We start from the raw sequence: 26464 nt of genomic DNA on the forward strand, positions 1-26464 counted from the left end.
ATTTAAATGAGTATAATGTAATAATTGCCAAATCATATTGTAAATAATTTCAGAATTACAAACTAGCATTTGTTTTATACAACTGGTATAAATTCCATGCAATATGGTCCATTGAACACAGAGATATCAGCCTCCTTTCAGCACTCGTCAGAAAACCTCTCAGTCCGAGTTTCGGTATTATGTTGAATAAAGTGCGTAGTCGAATCATTTTTTCATTCACTCTTATTGTATTTCCTTTTTGAAAGTTTCTGCCCACAACTCGCGGGTCCATGCTTAAGTTTATAAACAAATGAAGGTTCAAGAGTGTTGGCATATCTTTAATCAAACATGAAATTTATACTTTTTTAATAACTACAAGGAAGTGAATTAAAACATATTTTTAATATATAATCTCATCTTGAAAAGTTGCATAATTTTTTTCTTCTAGTTTGTACATGTATTAAATTTTATTACATGTATTCGTGTCATAAGCAATTACATGTTAACTGATTCTTTTTTCTGTGCTAAATTATGGCCTATCTGATCTGCCCGTCAAGGCGGAGGCATGTCTGCAGTCTGAGGTTTCGTGGTAAGTGTGTAATGAAAAAATGCTCATATCTTTATGTTTATTGGACCATATTACATAAATTGTCCTCCAGTTTTAGAAAATGAATTGTTGTTTACAGGTTTAACGATATAAATGATATAATGTTGTGATTTTAATGTTATACCCATCTAAAGTGTCATTAACATTTTTTTGTGGGACACGCTGTACTACCAAACATGAATAATTTTTTTAAAATATATATAAAGAAGTATCCAGTCTGTACTCCTCTTTTTCTCTTGTGTGTTGACGCAAAATATTATGTGACACGATTTTTATAACAGTTACCGGATTGGGGCAAGGGTATTATTACATAATTACAATTTCTGTACCCCATTTCCATTAACAATATCAAAATGTATCAAAAAGATATATCTTAATTTTCACCCTGACAAATAGTATATTGTAAAAGTAGCAGAAAATTTAAAATTTAATCAATCGACAAATCATTTCACACCCGTTCCTAAAAAAAAATCACGAATCGTTTAAAAAAATGAAATTTATGCATTTTATATTACATAACATATGGGGCAGCTGCTCGTATATGACGTCACAAATCCAAAACTTTTAAAAATTCCAATAACTTTCTTAACCTTTAATGGATTTTCCTCAAACCTTCACCAATATTTTTATTATTTTCTGCTATTTTTACAACAATCTTTTCTTCGGTGTGAACTTTCCCTTTAAAATCCAACTTTGGATGAATTTTCATTTCAGCTTGTTCTGGTCAATGTTAATGGATATATGTGACTACCATTTATTCCTTAGTTTTATTGGAAGGACAAAAACATTGATTTCTAACAAGATACCGTCATTTATTTATTTCATAAATAAATAAATAAATTATAAACAACACTTATAAAGCGCTTAATACGCATTATTTCTAAGCACTGGATACATAGACAACAATAAATACAAGTACATGTCAGCGAAATAGAAAATAAAATCTAATATCAACTTAAGACTACCGAAAATTTAAGGAAAATGGATAGAGGATAAATCAACAATTTACAATTTATTTTTTTATTCATTTCCACATTAATAAATTATAATACATGTTATAACAATCAATAATATCGCACGATGTGGGGGAGTTACTAGAAGCTAAACTGCTTGTAAAGAGAGACTCATGAAGTAAGAAAATAAACAAATGCTCCTTGCAATGAAAATGGTACACATCAAATCATACAATTTATTATATAGCCAAAACAATAACCGAAAAAAAAAGTTTTTTTAAACTAACAATTCAATAACACGAACAACACATGGGCACTTTTACCAGTATGGTCACTTTAATCCGTAAAAAAAGGATACATAAAAAATATGCAGTAATTATAATATAATTAATTGATTTTATTTCATAAGCATTACACAAAGTGGACGGCAATGTGTTATTATGCAAAAGTATGCAATTCACGTAAACATTTAAAAATACACTTTCTCCATAATTAATTACGTGTTCTGCTTGCTTGATATAATTTTAGAATGTTCAAAATAATAATAATAGCTGGATTTATATAGCGCTTTTTGCCTGAGGATACAAAGCGCTTGCTATCATTACCCCGGGTTTAGCTCGAGCTACCATCACCGACGCTCAGTGCATGCAAGGAATTAATCCTGCTGGGTACCCATTCACCTCACATGGGTCGAGTGCAGCACAGTGTGGATACATTTTTTGCTGAAGGAAAACACGCCATGGCTAGGATTCGAACCCACGACCCTCTGTTTGAAAGGCGAGAGTCAGAACCACTAGACCACGACGCACCACAAATAGAATGAAATATAATATGTATTTCTGCAAAGATACTGATCGCATAATAATTATCAATCATTCTTTCTACTGGTACATGATTGCACTTCCAGAGCAAATCTCCAGTCTATTTTAGAGTACTCAACGTTAAGAAGACCGCACAAAATTGTAAATTTATATTTAAAGACATAACTACACAACAAAAGTAAAGGTATGCACCTGGCAAAAATGAGTATTACATTGTGTAGCCGTCGTCAAATGTGTATTACAATTATCATGATATCACAAACGCACGATATAAAATCTGAAGGACACAATTTCTCATAGAACATGTTGTGTGTCTCTCTCTCTCTTCTCACTCTCTGGCATCAAGGTTGCTCTTTCACTCCGTTTTAATCTCCATATGATATTAGATAAATTTTTGTGGCAGACTAGCCAGTATCGTGAGAAAACAAAAGCTCATTTTAATGCACCGATGATCAAATTTAAGGACAGGTACAGTGTTTGAGAGGTATGGTCCAGATGTGTTTGAGGTGAATTATTTTTATCCTAATAATATGATTGGTACATTTGGTTGTGTGCAAGCACGTGACCTGTCATTTATTTGACATAACGCGTAGATTACTATTGACCGATGATGATTGGTCATTAGTAAAGTATAATGACCGGTCATTGTTTCGGGATGAAGATGATTAAACAAAATAACAATGATCTATATTGTATTACTATATAAAACTTTTAATACACATCATTTTGCTCTGGCATTAAAATAATTACTTACACTTTGATTTCGTTAAACGCCTTCGGCTTCGACTCGGGCGTATTAAAAATGTAACAACGGTCATTCGTGTATGTGAGTTTTACTAATGCCACTGATGATCATGATTTGTAATATTTGTATACTAATGCGTGCTGTTTTTATGTACAGTAATATATAAGGGGTAGCGAATTTTACGTTATTTTTGTTAATTAACATGCATTCCTCTATTACCTTAAAGTGGTGAACAGTTTATATGTTTTACGTGAAACTATTATTAGCCATAATAATTCCATTTATAATATGTATGTTTATGAATTCGTTAGAAAGAGCGAACGGGCCCACCTGGTCGGCTCTTTAATTCCAGAGATATTTCGAGTCACGATACATTTGAACACGTGTCTGAACACCGAATGTTTCCAAGCATACACGATCGGGTTGACGCAACTGTTGAATGCAATGATGGCGAGGGTCATGGGACTTACTTCGTAATCCTCGGATACGAAGAGGATGACGATGGACGGTGTCCCACAGAGGAAGAAGAGGACGATGATGATCAGCATATTCGTGGTGATCTTCGATTCGAGCTCCCGCTGGCGTTGTGCGAATTCTCCTCTGACCGATTTTGGATCGTCGTGGACACCAGGGGCCTTCGATGTATCGTCCATCGGACTGTTCGTCGCACCGTTTTCAGCATGCTCCTCAGATCCTATGCGACGCAGATGGCGCTTGACATGTTGGTAGATTTTGACGTAGCAGATGACGATCAGGACTAGGCACATCACAAGCCATGCCCCTGCTGTGTACGAATGCGGGTTGCCTTTGACAAGGGAGCATATACCTTCGTCCAGTCCAAACTTGGCAAGTCCCGAAACCGCTAATACGACGTTGAAGCCGGCGATCGAAAATGAAGTGATGTCAATCATGATCGCCATTTTCCTGTGCGTGTACAATCGATTGTAATCCGTTCTAGCCTTGGTTATCATGTAGAATCTGTTGTAGGCTAGGATAGTCACGCTCACCCCCATGAAGATAAACATTGCTACCGCCGCAAAGACACATACCCTGTCAAAGGACACCGATCTCGTAAATCAACTGATTAGCAGCAGTCTTGAACTAGCGGGAGCACGTTGAAAATTATATATCATCAGCCAAACTCTACATGCAAAATGGACCTTTTGCTCAAAAAGATATATTTTTATTCGACGATCCTCTGTCTATCTCAAGTGCAGAGGGGAAAGAGCCGTGCGTGTTGATAACAATGTATGGATATATCATGATGAAACGATGTTTGATGTTAAACAAAGACACAATTATTGATAGTAATTTTGCTTTATCATGTTTATTGATTGATGGAATTGATACAATGGGGTTGCAAATAGCATCGTTAGGTTATCAAACACAAAAAAGTAAATTTCAAAACCTTAAGTGTTTGAATGCTGTGTGAGCAACTTCCTTATTCAACACCAGATAGACACCTATATACCAAAGAGCTTGAGTAGCACGAACGTGATGGTGAAGAATTGAGTAAGTTATATCTAAAAACGCAAACTTTGAGATAGAGAGGGTGATGAGAGAGATAGAGAGAGAGAGGGAAAGGGAGAGAGAAAGGGGAGAGGAGAGGAGCAGAGAAGAGATGTATATACAGTATATCAATCAAGTGAAATCTATAAAGGAAATGTAATATCGTAAATGAAACGTACAAATTAGATTTAGATTAAGATTTTATTAATTTTCCGTTCACAAAGCACAACAAAATCAAAGTAACAATACATAGTCAAATTTAAAGTACAATTTCAATCGGAATATGCATAAGAATTAGAAGGTATAAACGATGAGAACTAATGAAAACTAAAGTAACTTTGACTAATAATTACATAAAACAGAACGGAGTGGCTTGCCAAGAGAAGCAAAGCTTGTATGGGATGCAAGCCCCTGTAACTTAGTTTCAATACCTAACTTAGAGACAACATTACAAGACTATAGTATAAAGGAGAGACGGAAGACAGTTTAATAGGAGAAATTATTATACTATAACCCAACAAAAAGTCAATAAGACAATTCTAACAATTCAATCAAACGTATAACACATGGGCTTTTTTTTACCAATATGGTCAGTTCAATCCGTAACAAAACAGATACATTAAAAACATGCAGCAATCATAATATAATTCATTTTCAGAGTTGATTTTATTTCATAAGCATTACACAAAGTTGACGGCAATGAGTTATCATGCAAAAGTATTCACGTAAACATAAAAACACACCTTCCCCGCAATTACGTGTTCTGCTTACTACAATTTTAGAATGTTTAAGCGAAGATAAGAATTATCCTGGAGTTTCATGCAAGATTAAATGAAACGTATTTCTGCAAAGACACTGACTGCGAAATAATCATCAATTAATCTTTCTACTGGTACATCCTTGCACTTCTATAGGAGATCTCTAGTCTATTTGAGAGTACCAGACGTTAATAAGACCGCACAAGATTTAAAAAAATATATTTACAAAAATAACTACACAACGAAAGTAAGGGTATGCACTTTGCGAAAATGAGTATTAAATTGTGCGGTTACACTTCGTAATTCCGAAGGTTCGTAATTCCGAAACACGTAAATTGCCTATACCTCGATGTTCGTTAATCCAAAAACGAAAAAGGGTTCGTAAATCCGAACATTTGTGGTGTTATTCCGAAGGTTCGTTGTTCCGAAGGTTCGATAATCTGAAAACGAAATAAGGTTCGTTGTTCCGAAGGTTCGTTAATCCGAAAACGAAATAAGGTTCGTTGTTCCTAAGGTTCGTTAATCCGAAAACGAAATAAGGTTCGTTGTTCCAAAGGTTCGCTAATCCGAAAACGAAATAAGATTCGTTATTCCGAAGGTTCGTTAATCCGAAAAATGAAAACCGGGAAAGCAGAGGAAGGTGGTGGGGGGAACACCGTTGCTGTACAATTGGTATGAGGATGGGAAGGCAAGGGCGGACAAACGAATTTTCGTTTGGGGGGGGGGGCAAAGCCAAAAATGACACTCATACGTCAAAATGGGCACTTTGGTGATATTTTCACCATGAGACCCGGGCCATGAAATTATCATCTGCGTGAAGTCATTGTGTATTTTATAGTAATTAAGTAGAGAAAAGCCTTTTTGAAGTGACTTCTGAATATGGAAAGATGTAAATTTAGGCTTTATTTTTCGCGAGAGTGTATAATGAGCAAGCGGTTTGGAAAAAAAATCAAAGCTGAAGTTGTAAAACTCGTTTTGGGGGTCAATTACTGTTAAAATGGCATTATTGCGAGGTGTTGCGAGCGTGAATCACAATCTCAAACTTTAGGGCATTTCAATAAGAAAAAAAAAAAAAATTCCGAGCAGGTTTCTGCTATCATTAAAAAGATGTGCATCTAACCATGGACCCAATAGAGTCCATGATCTAAATAAATTAACACGAGCGCAAAGCGCGAGCTTAAATATACTGACCAGAAAAGGAACCTGTTATGGAATAACGAAGCTTGGGAATTACGAATGTATGCGAAATTCACTACCCCTTATATATTACCGTACAAAAAAACCCACCACGCATTAGTCTACAAAATAATATTAAAAATCGTGATTATCGGTGGCATTAGTAAAACTCACATACACACAGGAGCTTTGTAACGTTACACACCCGAGTCGAAGCCGAAGGCGTTTTGAAGAAATCAAAATGTGGGTAATTATTCTAATGCCAGAGCAAAATGATGCGTATTAAAAGTGTTATATAGTAATGCAATATAGATCCTTGTTATTTTGTTTAATCATCTTCATCCCAGAACAGTGACTGTTCATTATACTTTACTAATGACCATTCATCATCGGTCAATAGTAATCTACGCGTTATGCCAAATAAATGACAGGTCACGTGCTTGCACACAACCAATCATAATTATTAGGATCAAAATAATTCATCTCAAACAAATCTGGCCAATACCTTTCAAACATGATCATTGTAGCATTCAATTGTGCTTTTGTTCTCTTAACATATTGGCTAGTTTGCCACAAAGATTTATCGAACATCATATGGAGATTAAAACGGAGTGAAAGTGCAACCTTGATGTCAGAGAGTCAGAAGAGAGAAATCATGTCCTTTAGATTTTATATCGTGCGTTTGTGATATCATGATAATTCTAATACACATTTTGACGACGGCTGCACAATGTCGCATACATCCGTAATTCCGAAGCTTCGTTATTCCGAAGGTTCGTATTTCCAAAGGTTCGTAATTCCGAAGGTTCGTTAGTCCGAAAACGAAATGAGGTTCGTAATTCCGAAGGTTCGTTAGTCCGTAAACGAAATGAGGTTCGTAATTCCGAAGGTTCGTTAGTCCGAAAACAAAATGAGGTTCGTAATTTCGAAGCTTCGTTAGTCCGAAAACGAAATAAGGTTCGTAATTCCGAAGCTTCGTTAGTCCGAAAACGAAATAAGGTTCGTTAATCCGAAAATTAAATAAGGTTCGTATTTCCGAAAATGAAATTAATTCATTTTGGCAACGAGAACGGTGTTTTCCTTACAAGATAACAGAATATTATGCAATAATAGTGATAACGAACGATGATACATGTGTGTTGTGGCCAAAGCATGTATTTCATTAAGAATAGGCGCCCGGATCAAGCATAGGCTTAATTTCGATTTTATCTGAGCAATTGCTGCATAAGCAAATGGTTTAAGGATGCAGGGGATTAAGAGTGTTGGTCGCGTGCGAGTAACCTACAGATAATAGGTTTTGTATTGGAGGGGGTGTCATTTTAATGAGCTTTGCTGGTAATAAAAATAAAAATAATACTAATGATGATCATAATAAAAATGGTAATAAAGAATATAAATGTTAATAAAATTTTATTGATCGTAACGCCTAGTGTTAACAATGTTAATCCTTTTTTTTCTTTGTTTTACACTTTTTTTTATTCTAGGTCTCTTTCAGCTTGATTTAATTAACTTTGTGTATTCTTATTATCATTCTCTTTTAGGTCCAGTTCAAATCTACTCGACTTTTCTCCTTCTTTATATTTTGATTTGTTATGAATATCAATTTTCTTTGTTTTACACTTTTTTTATTCTAGGTCTCTTTTCTACCATGACTTACCATCTATCTTTATTTCACCAGCTCAGGAAGATCAAGCTGAAGGCCCTCAATACCTCTTTTCACCAGGACAATTACAGATTTTATTCCCTCAATCGCATTATACCCACGGGGCCTCCAACTTCATTGCACTCCTGGTCTCGGTACGCTCACACCTGAACTTCGCAAACGATGGAACCAGACCTTACATGGAGCTTCAGTTCGACTAATTAACATCCTCTCTGAACAGTGTATTGCTTCTCTTGATTCTTTTTCAGCTGACATCAGTAGCCTGGAAGACGAACTACGTTCTTGCTGTACCCAAACCCAATGGCTTCAGTATAATGATGAAATTGAATCTGATCTCTCTAAACACAGGTCTCTCCTCACTGAACGCAGGAACATAGGCAACCTCACAAAGAAGCGACAACGGTCAAACAGATTTAGACGACATACCAACAACAATGATGCATCCCCCCATTTGGTTGTTAATCTCTCATCCTCCCCTCTCTCCCAAGCAGAAACCTCTCTTCTCTCTAAAGGTCTCAAGTTTTGCCCCACGCCACCAGAAGTTGAACAGATAGCTCTCAGCCAAGACCTCTCTACATTCTATCGCAGGATACGTCTCAAAGAGTTCTTTTTAGATGCACCCCCTTCTGATCCCGAGCCCTTCTACAAGAAAAGCACATGGATTTCACCCAAGAATAGAGTTCCTTCCCTTGAAACTTACATCCAAGCTGTCTCATCCCAAGTTCGCTCCACAGATACCCTCGACACCAGAGCACATGACAACCTTCCTCGAGAAGAACGCCAGGCTCTCTCATCACTCAAAAACAGGTCCGACATCATCATCAAGCCTGCAGACAAAGGATCAGCCGTCGTTGTTATGGACCGCCAGCAGTACATCGATGAAGCCATGAAACATCTCAATAATCGATCTCACTATGCACTCCTCGATTCTGACCCTACTTGTAATTTCTCCCTACAGATCCAATTAACACTGAATGACATGAAAGAACACCAGCATCTCTCCGGGAAGGCCCACAAATTTATCTCCCCTACTAATGCTAAACCTGCCCGCTTCTATCTCCTCCCGAAGATCCACAAACCTGGCAACCCCGGTCGACCCATCCTCTCAGGAAATGGTTCCTCAACAGAGAACATCTCCCTTTTTGTTGATTACCACATTAAGCCCCTTGTCTCACGTGCACCCTCTTACATCCACGACACTCCAGACTTTCTCAGGAAACTAAATGACATCAAGGACCAGATACCCGAGACTGCGATCATCGGCACTTTCGATGTTTCTTCACTGTACACCAGCATTCCCCACGACGAAGGTATCCAATCATCATGTGAAGCCTTAGCCGCCAGTGGCCATTCCAGTCCCCCCATATCCGATATCAAATCTCTGATGTCTCATGTACTAACAAAAAACAACTTCACATTCATGGGCAAGCACTACCTACAGATATTTGGTACAGCAATGGGCGCCCGGATGGCTCCTTCATTCGCCTGTCTCTTCATGACCAAGCTGGAACAGAAGATGTTAGATTCAGCCCCCTGTCGCCCATGGATTTGGTGGCGTTACATAGATGACATTTTCTTCATCTGGACCAGAGATGAAGATACATTCATTGACCACATCAATTCCTTCCACAGGACCATCAAATTCACTTCTGATTTCTCCCAACAGGAAACCCACTTCCTTGATGTCACAGTCCAGAAAAAGTATAACGGTATCACCACTACCCTATACTCTAAACCCACAGATACCCACCAGTACCTCCACTCATCCAGCTGCCACCCCCGTCACTGCAAAACCGGCATCGCTTACAGTCAAGACCTCAGACTTCGCCGTATCTGCTCCGAGGACCCTGATTTTTCCTTCCATGCCAGGAATTTGCAGAAACATCTCTGTGCCAGGGGCCACGGGGCTAGGGCAGTCCAACTGGCAATTAACAAAGTTCGTTCTCTCCCCAGATCTGAAGTTCTCAAACCAAAAAGTGACAAGGAGACTACCGGCAGAATACCGCTTGTGACCACCTTCCATCCCAATCTACCCCCTCTCCGCAAAATTCCTGTGTGATAACCACCACATTTTACACACTTCTGATCGTCTCCAACAGGCCGTTCCCGATACTCCCCTTCTAGCATACCGACGCCCACCGAATCTCAGGGACCTCATTGTTCGTGCTGAAGTGCCCTCCCTCACTAACAATTCTTCTCCCATACAGCATGGCACCTTCAAATGCACCAGCAACATGTGCATCATACGTGAAATACACTTTCACGAGGGCGACACTCTCACCAGCAACTCTACCAGCCTGTCTCACCAAATCAAGGGCAACATAACTACCACTAATGTTGTATATCTCATCACTTGCAGAGTTTGTAGGGTACAATACATAGGGGAAACCAAGACCACACTCAAGAGACGATTCTACGGGCACAGATCCACCGTCAACACAGCAAAGCTGGACACTCCAGTTGGCCGCCATTTTAACCTCCCCAACCACTCCATCACTGACATGATGCTACAGGGCATCGAATCTTTAGGTACCCGTCCTGACTCAGTCCGTACGAGCAGAGAGAAGCTCTGGATGAGACGACTTCGCACCACCCAACCTCATGGCCTGAACATCCAAGAGGGGAACGACTGATTATTCTTTCCTATCCACTTTCAATTTATATATACATATCATTTTTCCCCTCAGCTCTTTTGAATTATAGTTTCTTCCTCTACTTTCCTCCCATATCTCATACAAGCTCAGCTCCAATTTTTCCTTCCTTATTCAGGCGATATAATAATTATTATATATATATATATTTTCTTTCTTTCTCCACTCACCTCTTTTAGATTTACCACATTTGCTTATTTACATGTATACTATGGTTTCTTCATAATACACCCCCTCTCTTCTATATTTGCTTTTACCTTTTTAGGCAATTTGCTTCCTCTTTTTCACATATACAGTTTTTTTTTTTTTTTTTTTTTTTTCCTACTGTATAGTCCTATGTTTTTTTCCCGTCACACCTAGCGGATTACAATATCAGTTACACCATATGTGTATTTATATTTTTTCATATACATTTCTTTTTTGGATATATTTATATACAAATCACTTATAGATACATATTTACACTTACCTTCTTCTCTTAGTTTGTTTAATGCTTTATCATATATACTTATATGTCTTTTGCACATTATCAGTTGTTCCCCATTCTTTTCCTTTTTCCCCCACTCTTATGCACCAGTTTATTATGCCTTTCTTTGTAACCTGTTTGACCCACCTCTCACTAATTCTCTAGTTATTCATCCCTCTATCACTGTTTTGTTCCAGATCCTGTTTGATGTTGCCTGCCTCATTATCTTAATCCCTCTTGGCCTTACTTACACTAACTTCCCTTTGTGTCTGCCTACTCCTTTTCTTTCATCCCCTTCACTATTAAACCTGATTGGTCTTCTCTACTCACTAATACCCCTTTTGTCTCCTTGTTTCTAGTGTTGATGTAGCTTGTTTGTGGTCTATATTATGGTTGTTCCACTTTATATGTTTGTCATTTTGCCTCCGACGAAGATTCTGCTAGGATCGAAAGCTTAGGCCCCTTTTTGACTTTCTAATTTCCTTTTTAAATGATTCAAAAAATGCTCGTAATGTTTACTTTTTATGTGGGGCGTTGTTGCCCAGTGGATTAGTCTTCTGACTATGAAACAGAGGGTCGTAGGTTCGAATCCCAGCCATGGCGTAATTTCCTTCAGCAAGAAATGTATCCACACTGTGCTGCACTCAACCCAGGTGAGGTGAATGGGTACCCGGTAGGAAGAAATTTATTAAATGCCTTCATTTGGGCGCCTAGGCAGCCCAGCTAAAGCCGGGGTAATGATAATAGCAGGGCCCGCTGGGAGAACAGTTTTCGGAACTGAAGTGGCTTCCCTTGGTAAATAATACCAATATTATTATTATCATTATCATTATTATTATAATTATTATTAGGCCTACATGAAATTTCCAAAAGTTTGAGCTCGTGATTCGCTCGCAACATCCCACAAGGATGTCCTTTTAACAGTAATTAGGTCCATAATTGACCAAAAAGCGAGTTTTACAACTTCAGATTTGAAATAATTTTTCGAAACCGCTTGCTCGCTACGCTTGCTCGCGAAAAATAAAACCTAAATATATATCTTATCAATCAGAAATCAAGTAAAAAAACCTTTGCTCAACTTAATTACTACAAACCACACAAATTCTTTACACAGATGATAATCTGATGGTGAAAATATCCGTTTGCACCAAAATGGCCGTTTTGGCATATAAAGTGCAACTTTTTTGTTTTTGCCCCCCAAAGGAAAATACGTTCCGCCGCCCCTGGTTGAAACATGCATCGTCTTCATGGCTAACTGCAAAAATTATTTAACATGTCCCTTTTAGTTCAGGTCAGAGCTTATATTTAAAATTTCTGCTCGCGCTTCTTGCTCGCAGTTGTCATCTAGTTACATAGGCATCTTGTTTTGAAGATCACAAACATATTGCCCATCATATTCATAAAAAACATTATAGCTCGCGCTTCGCGCTCGCATTATTTAAAAATGGCTTATGATATTATTACATATTTAGTTTATTTTATAAGAATAAAGCTAATTATTGGTCGTTAGGACTACCCTTTCAAAGAAACAAACAAACAAATATCAACTTTGAGCTGCCGATCGGGGAAATTATGGGTGAACAAACAGGGAAATGTTATTTTTCCAAAATGGGAAATTCTCTTTTTTCAAAATAAATACTCTTTTTAAAGTACACATTTTAGATTAATTTTCAGGCTGGAATATTACAATTTGTCAGCTCGCGCTTCGCACTCGCATTATTCGATTGGTGAAATATGTATCATAAAGAGGTCACTAAATGCAGTCCTTAACAAGTTCTTTTTCTGGTCAGTATATTTTAGCTCGCGCTTTGCGCTCGTGTTAATTCTTTAGTTAGATCATGGACCCTATATGGTCCATGGTTAGATGCACATCTTTTTAATGATAGCAGAAACCTGCTCGGAATTTTTTATTTTCATTTGTTATTGAAATGCCCTAAAGTTTGAGCTTGTGTTTCACGCTCACAACACCTCGCAATAATGCCATTTTAACAGTAATTGACCCCCAAAACGAGTTTTACAACTTCAGCTTTGAAATTCTTCCAAACCATTCGCTCATTATACTGTCTCGCGAAAAATAAAGCCTAAATATACGTCTTTCCATAATCAGAAGTCACTTCAAAAAGGCTTTTATCTACACAATGACTTCACGCAGATGATAATCTCATGGTGAAAATATCACCAAAGTGCCCATTTTGACTTACGAATGTCATTTTTGGCTTGCCCCCCCCAAACGAAAATTCGTTCGGCCGCCCTTGCCTTCCCATCCTCATAACAATTGCTCCCCCCCCCCACCACCACACTTGCCCTTCCTCTGCTTTCCCGGTTTTCATTTTTCGGATTAACGAACCTTCGGAATAAAGAACCTTATTTCGTTTTCGGATAAACGAACCTTCGGAATAACGAATCTTATTTCGTTTTCGGATTAACGAACCTTCGGAATAACGAATCTTATTTCGCTGTCGGATTAACGAACCTTCGGAACAACGAACCTTATTCCGTTTTCGGATTAACGAACCTTCAGAACAACGAACCTTATTTCGTTTTCGGATTAACAAACCTTCGGAACAACGAACCTTATTTTGTTTTCGGATTAACGAAGATTCGGAACAACGAACCTTATTTTGTTTTCGGATTAACGAACCTTCGGAACAACGAACCTTATTTCGTTTTCGGATTATCGAACCTTTGGAATAACGAACCTTCGGAAGTACGAAGTGTAACCGTGAATTTCATGTTATTTTTGTTTAATTAACTTGCATGCTTCTATTATCTTAAAAAGGTAAACAGTTGACATGTTTTACGTGAAACTCTAATAATCAGAATATTTCCATTTATTATTATGTTCATGAATTCGTTAGCACGAGTGAACGGGCCCACCTGGTCGGCTCTTTAATTTTAGAGATATTGCGAGTCACGATACATTTGAACACGTGTCTGAACACCGGATGTTTCCAGGCATACACGATCGGGTTGACGCAGCTGTTGAATGCGATGATGGCGACGGTCATGGGACTTACTTCGTGATCGTCTGGTACGAAGAGGATGACGATGGACGGTGTCACACAGAGGAAGAAGAGGACGATGATGATCAGCATATTCGTGGTGATCTTCGATTCTAGCTCCTGCTGGCGTTGTGCGAATTTTCCTTTGACCGATTTTGGCTCGTCGCAGACACCAGGGGCCTTCGATGTATCGTCCATCGGACTGTTCGTCGCACCGCGGCTCTCAGCATGATCCTCAGATCCTATGCGACGCAGATGGCGCTGGACATGTTGGTAGATTTTGACGTAGCAGGTGACGATCAGGACTAGGCACATAACAAGCCATGCCCCTGCTGTATATGAGTACGAGTTGCCTTCAACAAGGGAGCATATACCTTCGTCCAGTCCAAATTTGGCAAGTCCCGAAGCCGCCAATACGACGTTGATGCCGGCGATCGAAAATGAAGTGACGGCAATCATGATCGCCGTTTTCCTGTGCGTGTACAATCGATTGTAATCCGTTCTAGCCTTGGTTATCATGTAGAATCTGTTGTAAGCAATAAGAGCTAGAATAGTCACACTCACCCCCATGAAGATAAACATTGCTACCGCCGCAAAGACACATACCCTGTCAAAGGACACCGATCTCGTCAATCCGATAAGTGACACCACTTGCACAGGTAAAAGAAGGCAGGTAAGGAGGTCGGTGACCGCGAGAGCGACCACGAAGATATTCGTGGTCGTCTGCAGTTGGCGGGATAGTACGACAGCGGCGATGACCATGATGTTTCCTAGAACCCCTAGGAGGGATATCGTAGCAAAGATCCATGCTGCTATTATCCTTTGAACACTCATATCTGATGGGTCGATGGTGAAGTTACTCGTAGACGAAGATATGATCTACTTTAGTTGTGAAACTCTAGTTTGCTTGTGGCCTTTAAGTGTGCCTATATCTCAACCAACTATGGTTGTGAATGTACAATCCCTAGCGTCAGTACCAAGACTTCAATTTTAATCATTTAGCAGTTTTCGCCTGAGAAATCTTCCACTGATTAGCAGCAGTCTTGAACTAGCGGGAGCACGTTGAAAATTATATACCATCAGCCAAACTCTAAATGCAAAATGGACCTCTTGCTCTATGAGATTTTTTTGTTCGACAAACCTCTATCTATCTCAAGTGCAGAGGGGAAAGAGCCGTGCGTGTGGATATCAATGTATGGATGTATCATGATGAAACGATGTTTGATGTTTAACAAAGACACAATTAACAATTTTGCTTTATCATGTTTATTGATTGATGGAATTGATACAAGGGTATTGCAAATAGCATCGTTAGGTTATCAAACACACAAAAAAGTAAATTTGAAAACCTTAAGTGTTTGAATGCTGTGTGAGCAACTTCCTTATTTAACACCAGATAGATACCTACCAAAAAGCTTGAGTAGCACGAACGTGATGGTGAAGAATTGAGTACTTCATATCTGGAAACGGACTCTTTGAGATAGAGAAGGGGGATGAGAGAGATAGAGAGTGAGGGGAAGGGAGAGAGAGGGGAGAGGAGCAGAGAAGAGATGTATATATATCAATCAAGTGAAATCTATAAAGGAAATGTAATATCGCAAATAAAACGTACAAATTATTATACTATAACCCAACAAAAAGTCAATAAGAAAATTCTAACAATTCAATCAAACGTATAACACATGTTTTTTTTTACCAATATGGTCAGTTCAATCCGTAACAAAACAGATACATTAAAAACATGCAGCAATCATAATATAATTCATTTTCAGAGTTGATTTTATTTCATAAGCATTACACAAAGTGGACGGCAATGAGTTATCATTCAAAAGTATTCACGTAAACATTAAAACACACTTTCTCCGAAATTACGTGTTCTGCTTAATACAATTTTAAAATATTTAAGAGAAGATAAGAATTATCCTGGAGTTTAATTTGATGCAAGAATAAATGATACGTATTTCTGCAAAGACACTGACCGCGTAATAATCATTAATCATTCTTTCTACTGGTATATGCTTGCACTTCCAGAGCAAATCTTTAGTCTATTTTTGAGTATTCGACGTGAAGAAGACCGCACAAGATTAAAATATATATATTTTTTCATCAATAACTGCACAACCAAAGTAAGGGTATGCACTTTCCAAAAGTGAGTATTGCATTTTGCAGCTGTCGTCAAAATGTGTATTAGAATTATCTCGATATCACAAACACACGATATAAATTCTAAAGGACATAATCTTTCTCTTCTGACTTTCTGACATCAAGGTTGTTCTTTCACTCTAATATGCATAGATGATCAAGTTTGAAAGGTATGGTCCAGATTTGTTTGAGGTGAATTATTTTTATCCTAATTATATGATTGGTTGGGTGTAACCACGTGACCTGTCATTTATTTGACATAACGCGTAGATTACTATTGACCGATGATGATTGGTCATTAGTAAAGTATAATGACCGGTCATTGTTTCGGGATGAAGATGATTAAACAAAATAACAATGATTTATATTGTATTACTATATAAAACTTTTAATATACATCATTTTGCCCTGGTATTAGAATAATTACTCACACTTAGATGTCGTTAAACGCCTTCGGCTTCGACTCGGGCGTATTAAAAATGTAACAAAGCTTCCTCGTGTATGTGAGTTTTACTAATGCCACTGAGGATCATGATTTGTAATATTTGTATATTAATGTGTGCTGTTTTTAAGTACAGTAATATGTAGGGATAGTAAATTTCATGTTATTTATTGACTTGCATGCCTCTATTACCTTAAAGTGGTGAACAGTTGACGTGTTTTGAGTAAAACCCTTATTAACCATCATGATAATTATAATTATTATATGTTTATGATTTTGTTAGCACGAGTGAACGGGCCCACTTGGTCGGCTCTTTAATTTCAGAGATATTTCGAGTCACGATACATTTGAACACGTGTCTGAACACCGGATGTTTCCAGGCATACACGATCGGGTTGACGCAACTGTTGAATGCGATGATGGCGACGGTCATGGGACTTACTTCGTGATCGTCGGGTACGAAGAGGATGACGATGGACGGTGTCACACAGAGGAAGAAGAGGACGATGATGATCAGCATATTCGTGGTGATCTTCGATTCGAGCTCCCGCTGGCGTTGTGCGAATTCTCCTTTGACCGGTTTTGGCTCGTCGCGGACACCAGGGGCCTTCGATGTATCTTCCATCGGACTGTTTGTCGCACCGCGGCTCTCAGCATGCTCCTCAGATCCTATGCGACGCAGATGGCGCTTGACATGTTGGTAGATTTTGACGTAGCAGATGACGATCAGGACTAGGCACATCACAAGCCATGCCCCTGCTGTGTACGAGTACGAGTTGCCTTCGACATGGGAGCATATACCTTCGTCCAGTCCAAACTTGGCAAGTCCCGAAGCCGCCAATACGACGTTGAAGCAGGTGACCGAAAAGGAACTGACGGCAATCATAATCGCCGTTTTCCTGCGCGTGTACAATCGATTGTAATCCGTTCTAGCCTTGGTTATCATGTAGAATCTGTTGTAGGCTATGAGAGCTAGGATAGTCACGCTCACCCCCATGAAGAGACACATTGCTACAGCCGCAAAGACACACACCCTGTCAAAGGACACCGATCTACTCAACCCGATAAGTGACACAACCTGCACTGGTAGGAGAAGGCAATTGAGAAGGTCGATCACCGCGAGAACGACCACGAAGATATTCGTGGTCGTCTGCAGTTGGCGCGATAGCACGACAGCGGCGATGACCATGGTGTTCCCTATAACCCCTAGGAGGGATGTCGTGGCAAAGATCCATGCTGCTATTATCCTTTGAACACTCATATCAGATGGGTCGATGGTGAAGTTACTCGTAGACGAAGACATGATCTACTTTAGATGCGAACCTCCAGTTAGTTTGTGGCCTTTAACGGTGTATATATCTCAACCTATTATGGTTACGAATGTACAATCCCGAACTTCAGTACCAAGACTTCACTTTTTAATCATTTAGCAGTTTTCACCTCGGAAATCTCCCACTGAATAGCACCAGTCTTTAACTAGCGGGAGCACGTTGAAAAATATATAGCATCAGTCAAACTCTACATGCAAGATGCACCTCTTGCTTTGAAAAGACTTTTTTTGTTCAACGAACCCCTTTCCATCTCGAGTGCAGAGGGAAAAGAATCATGCATGTGCGTGTTTGCGACAAGGAATGGATGTATATATCATGATGAAACAATGTTTGATGTTAAACAAAACTCAATTAGTAATTTAGCTCTATTGATTTTTGAAGTTGATACAATGATATCGCAAAAGGCATCATTAGGTTATCAAACACAAATAGGTAAATTTGAAAATCTTAAGTGTTTGAATGCTGTGTGAGCAACTTCCTTATTTAACACCAGATAGACGCCAACCAAAATCTTGAGTAGCACGAACGTGATGATGAAGAATTGTGTAATTCATATCTAGAAACGCAAACTTTTAGAGTGAGATCGAAAAGGATGAGAGGGATACAGAGAGAGAGAGAGGGGGAGAGGATGTGGTGCAGAGAAGAGATGTGTATATCAATCAAGTAAAATCTATAAAGGAAATGAAATATGGTAAATGAAGTGGCGTCAAAACAAGAAACTGTATTCCGTTGTCAAATTAAACTCCTTTAACATGTTCAATGGTAGCGAAAATAACACAACCAGGTTTTAATTACTTTGTGGCACAGCGGCGGTAATTCAAAATTCATATATTTTTTGTGGGGCTCTTGTAGAAACAGAAGTGAATCACACGTCCTTCCACAAAGAAACTTGGTCTGGAAATGGGTATTTAACTATCCGGACAAATTAACTCACTTTTACGCGAGTTACTCTCTTTTTATTTTTATAGGTTTGAGAGAAAATATCAGGCAAATAAAATGTGCAGTAATCATGGTTATGGTTGCCATATCATTAAAATATATATAAAGATTGCCTCATATTCAATTTGTCACAAGCATAACATTTCACAAAGGTGAAAACGTTACCATGGTTACTCCACAGTTTTATAAAGTACTAAAAGGTTTTATAAAGCACAGGTTTAAAAAGTACTGTACATTTTCACTGCCATCATGACGTGTCCATGATTTTAGACAATATAGCAATGAAACTCGAATAAGCATTTCGAACAATTATTCTTGTGTTTTACACATTTCGGCATTATATAGTTTATTTCAAAAATAGGTCTCTCGTTAATTAAGGGTTCTGAAGGGCTCCCTCCTCCTCTGATTTCGATCAATGAAGCATACAATACCTCCTCATTTTAAAAGGGAACAACTTCACTTCTCATATTTGTTATTATGTACGTTGTATTCATGTAATAAAATGTACCCCTTTATTTGCCATCTAATACTTCTACAGCAGTAATAATCCCCAAACCCTAAAGGCCAGACAAAGAAAATGTAAATATTTCTGAATATTTTTAATAATTGGTAATGTTTGGGCAACAGTGTGGCCCCAACTATAGTTTGTTATTCTTTATATGAATATACAAATGACTCATAATTCAACTATATGATCATAATTATACATTATTACTATGTAAAATTTAATGTATTTAATGTTGTGATGGTCACACTATGTACATTGTCATGACATGCAGAAACGAATAAATAAATAAATAGAATAAAATGAATGAATATAAGTATACAAATGACTCATTGTTCGACATAAAACAAAGAAAACATTTGACATAATTATCAATGACGTTTATGAGGTTACGAACGTTTCCGTGCAGGTCTTCTGCTAGCATGGGCAAGTAGAAATACAATCATGGCAACTGGGATCAGTTGTACGGTCTAATAGAAAGTGACTAAATGTCACCAGTCCCATCACAGAGTTGTGTTTCATAAGATCAAAGCTAGGCGACGCATATGATTTCATTATTTCGCTAATACGTTTTGAGGCCGCTTCCCTAGTCAAGCACTGCTTATGGTAGCGGTCTCCAGCATTTTTTTTTGTCTACTCAACAAAGTACAACTTATAATATTGCAAACTAATACTATCTATATACATTTTTGCAAATGAATGATTATTTGTATATATTTTTGTAAAAAGAAATGTATCACTATTTTTTTCTTTATGTTGTACATTATGTTTGTTAATTATTTCTGTTGGAAAAATGCTGAAATAAAATCAAATCAAATCAATTATCATTGCTCGGTTACGTGTGCAGTCCTTCGGAGCGATCGAGCCCATTGTGTTGGTTCTTTGATAAGGTTGATCTTTCCACCAAGGATACATCTAAAGACGTGTCGGAACACAGGATGCTTCCAGGCGTAGACTAGAGGGTTGATGCAGCTGTTGAGGGAAAGGATGGCGACGATGAGGGCGCTCGCGTCCTGATCACCGGGCAGTACCAACGTCAGAATGGACGGGAACACACACAGAAAGAAGAACACGATGACGATGAGCATATTGACGGTGATCTTTGATTCCAGTTCCTTCTGGCGCTGCGCAAACCCTCCGTTAGCCATCTTGGGTTCAACAGTCTGACTGGTGGCCGAAGAATCGGAATTCTGCTTGACTGACGCAACATGGCGCAAATGGCGCTTGATGTGTCGATAGATTTTGACGTAGCATACCAAAATAACGACAAGAGAGGTTATTAACCATACACCAGACATGTACGTATATGAATTACCTTCCACATGAGCGCATATGCCTTCGTAGTGTCCGAATGTTGCAGTTCCCGTTGCTGCAAGGGCAACTGTGACAAGGGATACTGCGCCACTTATTACTAAAAGCATGGCTACCATCTTTTTCTTGGTAAAGAGTCGGGTGTACTCTCCTCCTACTTTCGTGATCATGTAAAATCGATTGTAAGCAATCAAGGTCAATGTGGAAACACTTATCCCCAAGAAGACGCAAAGACACACGGCGGCGATGGTACAAACCCAGTCGAAAGCAACGGATCTTCCGATCCCTAGGAGGGACATCACTTGAACAGGCAAGAGGAGGCAGTTGAGGAGATCAATGATGGCGAGGCCGACGACGAATATGTTGGTCGATGTCTGGAGTTGTTGAGACAGGGAAACGGCCATTATGACTAGAATGTTGCCAGGGATTCCGACCAAAGCCGTCGTTGCGAATATGGCAGCAGCAATGATACCCTGAACATTGATCTCGAATGTGATCGTTGTGTTGTCACTAAATGATGGCATATTTATGATCGTGCTGGTAGCAAAGACATCGAACTTGGAAGATAGTTTAAAAAGATCGCTATAGTCCTACTAGTAACTGTAACATCCCCCATTGATGGTTTATACTGAAATATAAAAAAGAATTTACGAACCCGTTTTTCTCAAGTAATGTCTTGATCATGGTTGAGGTTAGAGTACAAGTTTTCAGCAAACGAATAATTTCACTTTTGGCCCCTTTTGAGTACCGACATTAACCATTTAAAAATCGTTTTAACCGCTTTAGTCAGTTAGCGTTGGTTACTTGGTAAGAAATAATGACGGGATCATGATAAAGACACTTCATTTGGACACTTTATTGTTGACTGTATCATTTCCTGATTCTTATGATGGTTTAATTGTTCCAAAATCATGATAACATTTGATTCGTCCAAGAATGCTTTACCACATGTCGCTATGTTCTGTATACCCCTCTACCGAGCTTCACAAGTGAGGTACTCAATCTCCAACTCCTTTAAATCTTCACGGATGTCTTAGGTGCACATACAGTTGTAGTATTTTAGATCGAGACACTGCACAAACAGTGTATAGGGATACAAAAATACACCAGACGGTGGCCTGAACTGAAGGAGAAGAAGAAATCTCTCAAGAAGAACAAGAGGTCGAACGATAACCCCTCCCTTCAAGGTGATCTATACGTTGTGGTCATTTTCCCGCCATAAGTTTGAGTCCTCTGAAAATATTTGGAGAAGTACGTTTAGTGACCTGCGTCCGGATGGAAATTATAGTGATCATCTAGTTCTCGATACGGCCCACGCCACGAAGATTAACTTTGTTCATACTACCACTGAGGAGAGTTCCTGAAAGGTTAAACAAAAATGCATTAAAAATAATAGTAGATTATTTTAAAATATAGGTTGATGAATGCTAAATAAGAGAAACTATGTACTGTAGAGTTATTATACGGACCGGCTAGTTTTGGTTTCATAGAATATTTTGTGAACTTCGGGCAACAATTATCAATTTGGGGATGATGCCTTGAGTGCTTGATAAATTATTTGTCACCGTCATTTGTCAAAACGGGGGAAAAAGTCCAAATTACATTTTAGCTGAATCGGTCACAAAATCAAAACAAATTAATTCAACAAAGCATGATGGAAAATATGATATGTATAAAACTCCACAGAATACAAAAATCAGAAAACAAGATCTGTTTGCTGAACTAATATCACCAGTGGTTTTTACCATTTTGAATATTTCATTGGCACTATCTTGTCGATAATGGGGCGAGAAATAGTACAGTTGAAAACAATGTATAGCATGGCCTTTGATTCTCTCGGGTAATTATTTATGAATAATAGGCCTATACCATTATCAATGCCTTGCGTATAATGGTTTTCCATGCGAGGGGGCATCAATATGAAAGATTGAGTAGAAGAAATAACCAGCTTTCCTACTACGTTTGATACATCGTGAGACAACTGGTTATTTCTTCTACTCAAGCCTTCACCACGCTGAACCTCTTCCACATCAATATGTAAGATGTTAGAAAAAATGTTAGCGGGGAAGCGAATCGACCGAGCTTTTCTCAAAGGGTTTTGAGACTGAAAAGAAAAGACTTCGTGTATACTGCATAGTATATCTGTAAGAGTTACAATGAAAAAGTATCAGTTAAAATTCGTGGCGGGGGACTAGAATCAATCCACCCAGTTTGTCCAATTCTTTATGGTGCATTTGAATTTTACATTATTTTAGATTTATTCTCATTTCATCGCTTATCTGCTTTATGAGATATAATAATAACATAATAATATAATAAATACCCGGGAACACCCTGCTGGTAAAGAGAGAGCAATTCCATCTCTGATACCAACGCATTTCCTGTTTGCAATAATAAAAAATATATCATTGCTCAATAATAAGCCTACATTTATTTCTCTATTATTCTGCGATTACAACGAGGAAATTAACACCGCCCCTCTTTACAAATTATACTTTTATTACTGCCCGTAACAAAGGAATATAGCAATTTTTCATCAGCATCGCATTTGGATCTGTTTGTAATAACCAAAACAGCCTTCAACGCGAGTGCATGCACTTATTTATTTATATATTTATTTCAGTTTTATTTACGCAGGGTAGCCCTTTCAGTTATAGAACTGATTTACAAAGAGGCCACTTATGACAGGGATTTAGAGAAATGCGCGTTGAAAAACCTTGCTATTCATTTGTACTCGATCCAATCCAGACTGAACGCATTTGCTATAGGATTGAAAATGTGTGCACAATGAATGAATACATTGTTGGGAAAGCTGCTCAAATCAGACAAAATACAATATTGCGGTATCAAGGACATATTGGTATGCTCCTGCATGTTCAATAGTACACAAATTATACTGCGCGGGCGAGCACATTAAGTGGATACATATACACAGGGTTTTTTTCCAATTTCAAATGTGAACAAAATGCTCCATGTCATTAAAACATACGTTTCTTCAAAATTGTTCTACAAATATTATTTTGTATTATTATTATTACCATTATTATAATTATTATCATTATTATTGTTTATCATTATTATCATTATTACAATTATTATTATATTTATTATTATCATTATTATTATTATTATCATCATTATTATTTTCATTATTATTATCATTACTGCTACTACATCTACTACTACTACTACTACTACTACTACTACTACTACTACTACTACTATTGTTGTTGTTATTATCATTCTGTCCGAAAATGTAGGAAATATATAGCATGTGAAACCAAACCAGAACACGATTAGATCACGAACGCTTGTCACAATCATGAATTCAAATTCTACTCCGGAGGTGAATTCCACTTAAGTTTCACTCACATCACAGTTTTCTATAGAGCGTTTGACAGGTCCGATGATTTTCTAAAGATGACTTGCAATCATCATTATGATGATGATTTCAAGATTCACGTGTGAAAAGGCCATAAGAGGGGTTTTATACATATATGTGTGTGTGTGTGAGAGAGAGAGAGAGGGTGTGTGTGTGTGTGTAAGGGTGTGTGCGTGTATGTCTATGTGATTCAAGATAATTCATAAAATCGAACATAAAGTTGTTGCATACGCCGCGAGTTTAATTTGTAAAGCAAAACTATGATAATATCTGAATCAAATAAATTGCATGGATTTAAAATGGATCCGGGTCGACTTTGAAAAGCCACTAGCTGAACACTCGATTTAGATTCGAACATCGAATATTTGATTTTAAAGCTTACAAACTTTCTGAAATTCAAATTCTATTCGATTCAACCTTAATTCAGAGCTCACCCGGTGGCTAATCACATCGATCTTGATCCATTTTAGATTCCCCTTAATTAGAGTCATCATAAAATGACCAAAGTTAATTTCTGATAATTATTATGATCTTCTTCTTATTTCAAGAGAAATTATCTTGAAATAAGATTTCGATGCTGTTAATTTGCGAGATAAAGTAAGACGACTTACCTTACGTAATTACAAAATGGATCCTGGCTTGGTCAACGAGTTTCAACGGCTACCGGTGGCAGCCCAGTGGTCACAATATTCCCCGTACCATCCCATTTAACGGTCATCATTTCAAAGTAATGATTTTTTTTCCCAATCTGCGCATAAGCTTTCATTGATTGTGTCGACAGTGCTGACATTTTCTGTAATGAAACGTCGACTGGCAATTTCATTGAGCATGTTAACACGATTTAATAAAAAAAATGTAACACCAAACACTTCCACCGTGTGCAATAGAAGCTAGGGCGTGTTTACACTGGGATGCTATCCTTCGCTTCCGAAAGTTGCCAAGACGTCGTACATCTATTTATTTTTTTTATCAATTGTCTTCCTACTCCTTTCGTCCCTTAGATTGTGAGCAGTGTCGTAACTACGGGGGGGGGGGACATGGGGGGCACGTGCCCCCCCAATCGGCTGACCAAAAAAAAAAAAACGGGGAAAAGGAGAAAAAGAGGGAGAAAGGAAGAGGAACGTAGTGGCAAAGAAGAAATTATTATTCATTATAATTGTATATTGTATTATAATCAGGTTATGTTATATTACATAGGAAACATTTTTATCATAACTTTATGAAACATAATTTGCTCAGGGTCCATGTCTTCATTGTTCCTGGTGCTCGCATTGTCTGTTTAAAGAGATATAAACCTGTTGTTCGAAAACCTCCCGTTTTCAAGTCAATATATATACACCAAATATATTATTGTTTTATGTAGTGACATATGCTTCTTTTTCATGACTACTTAAAGTGATTGCCCCATGTTAAGGTCTTAATATAAAACATTTCCTGTCCGTGATTACCATCGCTTCAGTGGATTGGTGAGATATGTCTGCTCTCCATGAATTCCTAAAATCAGTCCTTGAAATGTCCCCTTTTCTGATCTGAATATCCAAAATTTTCAGCTCGCGCTTCGCGCTCGCATCATTTGGTTAGTGAAATACGTATGGTCTTAGTGAATTCCTACAAACAAGCCTTAGACTGCCCCGCTTCAGGTCTGAATTATCTAAATTTTCAGCTCGCGCTTCGCGCTCGCAATATTTGATTAGTGAGATGCGTATGATAATCATGATAACATTGACTACAAAAAGTGCTTCATGTGTTCAGATGTAATTCTAACAAAATTAGTAAGCGCTTGGCACTCGCATTACATGACTATGGTGAGATATGTATACTATTAAGAGATTCCTAAAATAAAGTCCTTAAGATCTCCCTGTTTGGGATCAATATATACAAAAATTTCGGCTCGCGCTTCCCGCTCGCATTGTTTAGCAAGACAGGTACGTATCATGATTACAAAAATTCGATTATAAAGTCCTTTTTTAGGTCTGAATATCAAAAATTTTCAGCTCGTGCTTCGCGCTCGCATTATTTGATTGCTGAGTTGTGTATGTTATTCATGATTGCAATGACTACAAGTGCTTCCTTAAAATGTCT

General features: G+C 38.0%; 4 protein-coding genes across 4 annotated transcripts; all 4 read right to left on the bottom strand.

The window, feature by feature from the left end:
* Positions 1-3401: 3401 nt before the first annotated feature.
* LOC135156597 (adenosine receptor A2a-like) lies at positions 3402-4118 on the bottom strand. The gene has a single exon (XM_064109163.1). It carries the CDS (start codon positions 4116-4118, stop codon positions 3402-3404), a length of 717 nt encoding a protein of 238 aa, XP_063965233.1.
* A 10053-nt stretch (positions 4119-14171) lies between these two features.
* Positions 14172-15164, bottom strand: LOC129276926 (G-protein coupled receptor moody-like). The gene has a single exon (XM_054913317.2). The coding sequence runs from the start codon at positions 15162-15164 to the stop codon at positions 14172-14174; it is 993 nt and encodes a 330-aa protein (XP_054769292.2).
* Positions 15165-17182: 2018 nt separating this feature from the next.
* On the bottom strand, positions 17183-18217 carry LOC135156598 (alpha-1A adrenergic receptor-like). Its single transcript, XM_064109164.1, has one exon. The coding sequence runs from the start codon at positions 18215-18217 to the stop codon at positions 17183-17185; it is 1035 nt and encodes a 344-aa protein (XP_063965234.1).
* Positions 18218-19880: 1663 nt separating this feature from the next.
* On the bottom strand, positions 19881-25182 carry LOC129276925 (alpha-1A adrenergic receptor-like). The gene is made up of 2 exons (XM_064109694.1): positions 24994-25182; positions 19881-22360 (listed from the first exon to the last, which is right to left on the bottom strand). The coding sequence occupies exon 2, from the start codon at positions 21522-21524 to the stop codon at positions 20514-20516; it is 1011 nt and encodes a 336-aa protein (XP_063965764.1). The 5' UTR covers positions 21525-22360; positions 24994-25182; the 3' UTR covers positions 19881-20513.
* Positions 25183-26464: the final 1282 nt, after the last annotated feature.

This window comes from Lytechinus pictus, chromosome 14, assembly GCF_037042905.1.
Source record: "Lytechinus pictus isolate F3 Inbred chromosome 14, Lp3.0, whole genome shotgun sequence".
In the NCBI taxonomy this organism is placed as follows: Eukaryota; Metazoa; Echinodermata; class Echinoidea; order Temnopleuroida; family Toxopneustidae; genus Lytechinus; species Lytechinus pictus.

Coding starts and splice junctions, on each gene's coding strand:
- LOC135156597 (XM_064109163.1), bottom strand. CDS start 4,118: ATGGGGGTGAGCGTGACTATCCTAGCCTACAACAGATTCTACATGATA.
- LOC129276926 (XM_054913317.2), bottom strand. CDS start 15,164: ATGAGTGTTCAAAGGATAATAGCAGCATGGATCTTTGCTACGATATCC.
- LOC135156598 (XM_064109164.1), bottom strand. CDS start 18,217: ATGTCTTCGTCTACGAGTAACTTCACCATCGACCCATCTGATATGAGT.
- LOC129276925 (XM_064109694.1), bottom strand. CDS start 21,524: ATGCCATCATTTAGTGACAACACAACGATCACATTCGAGATCAATGTT.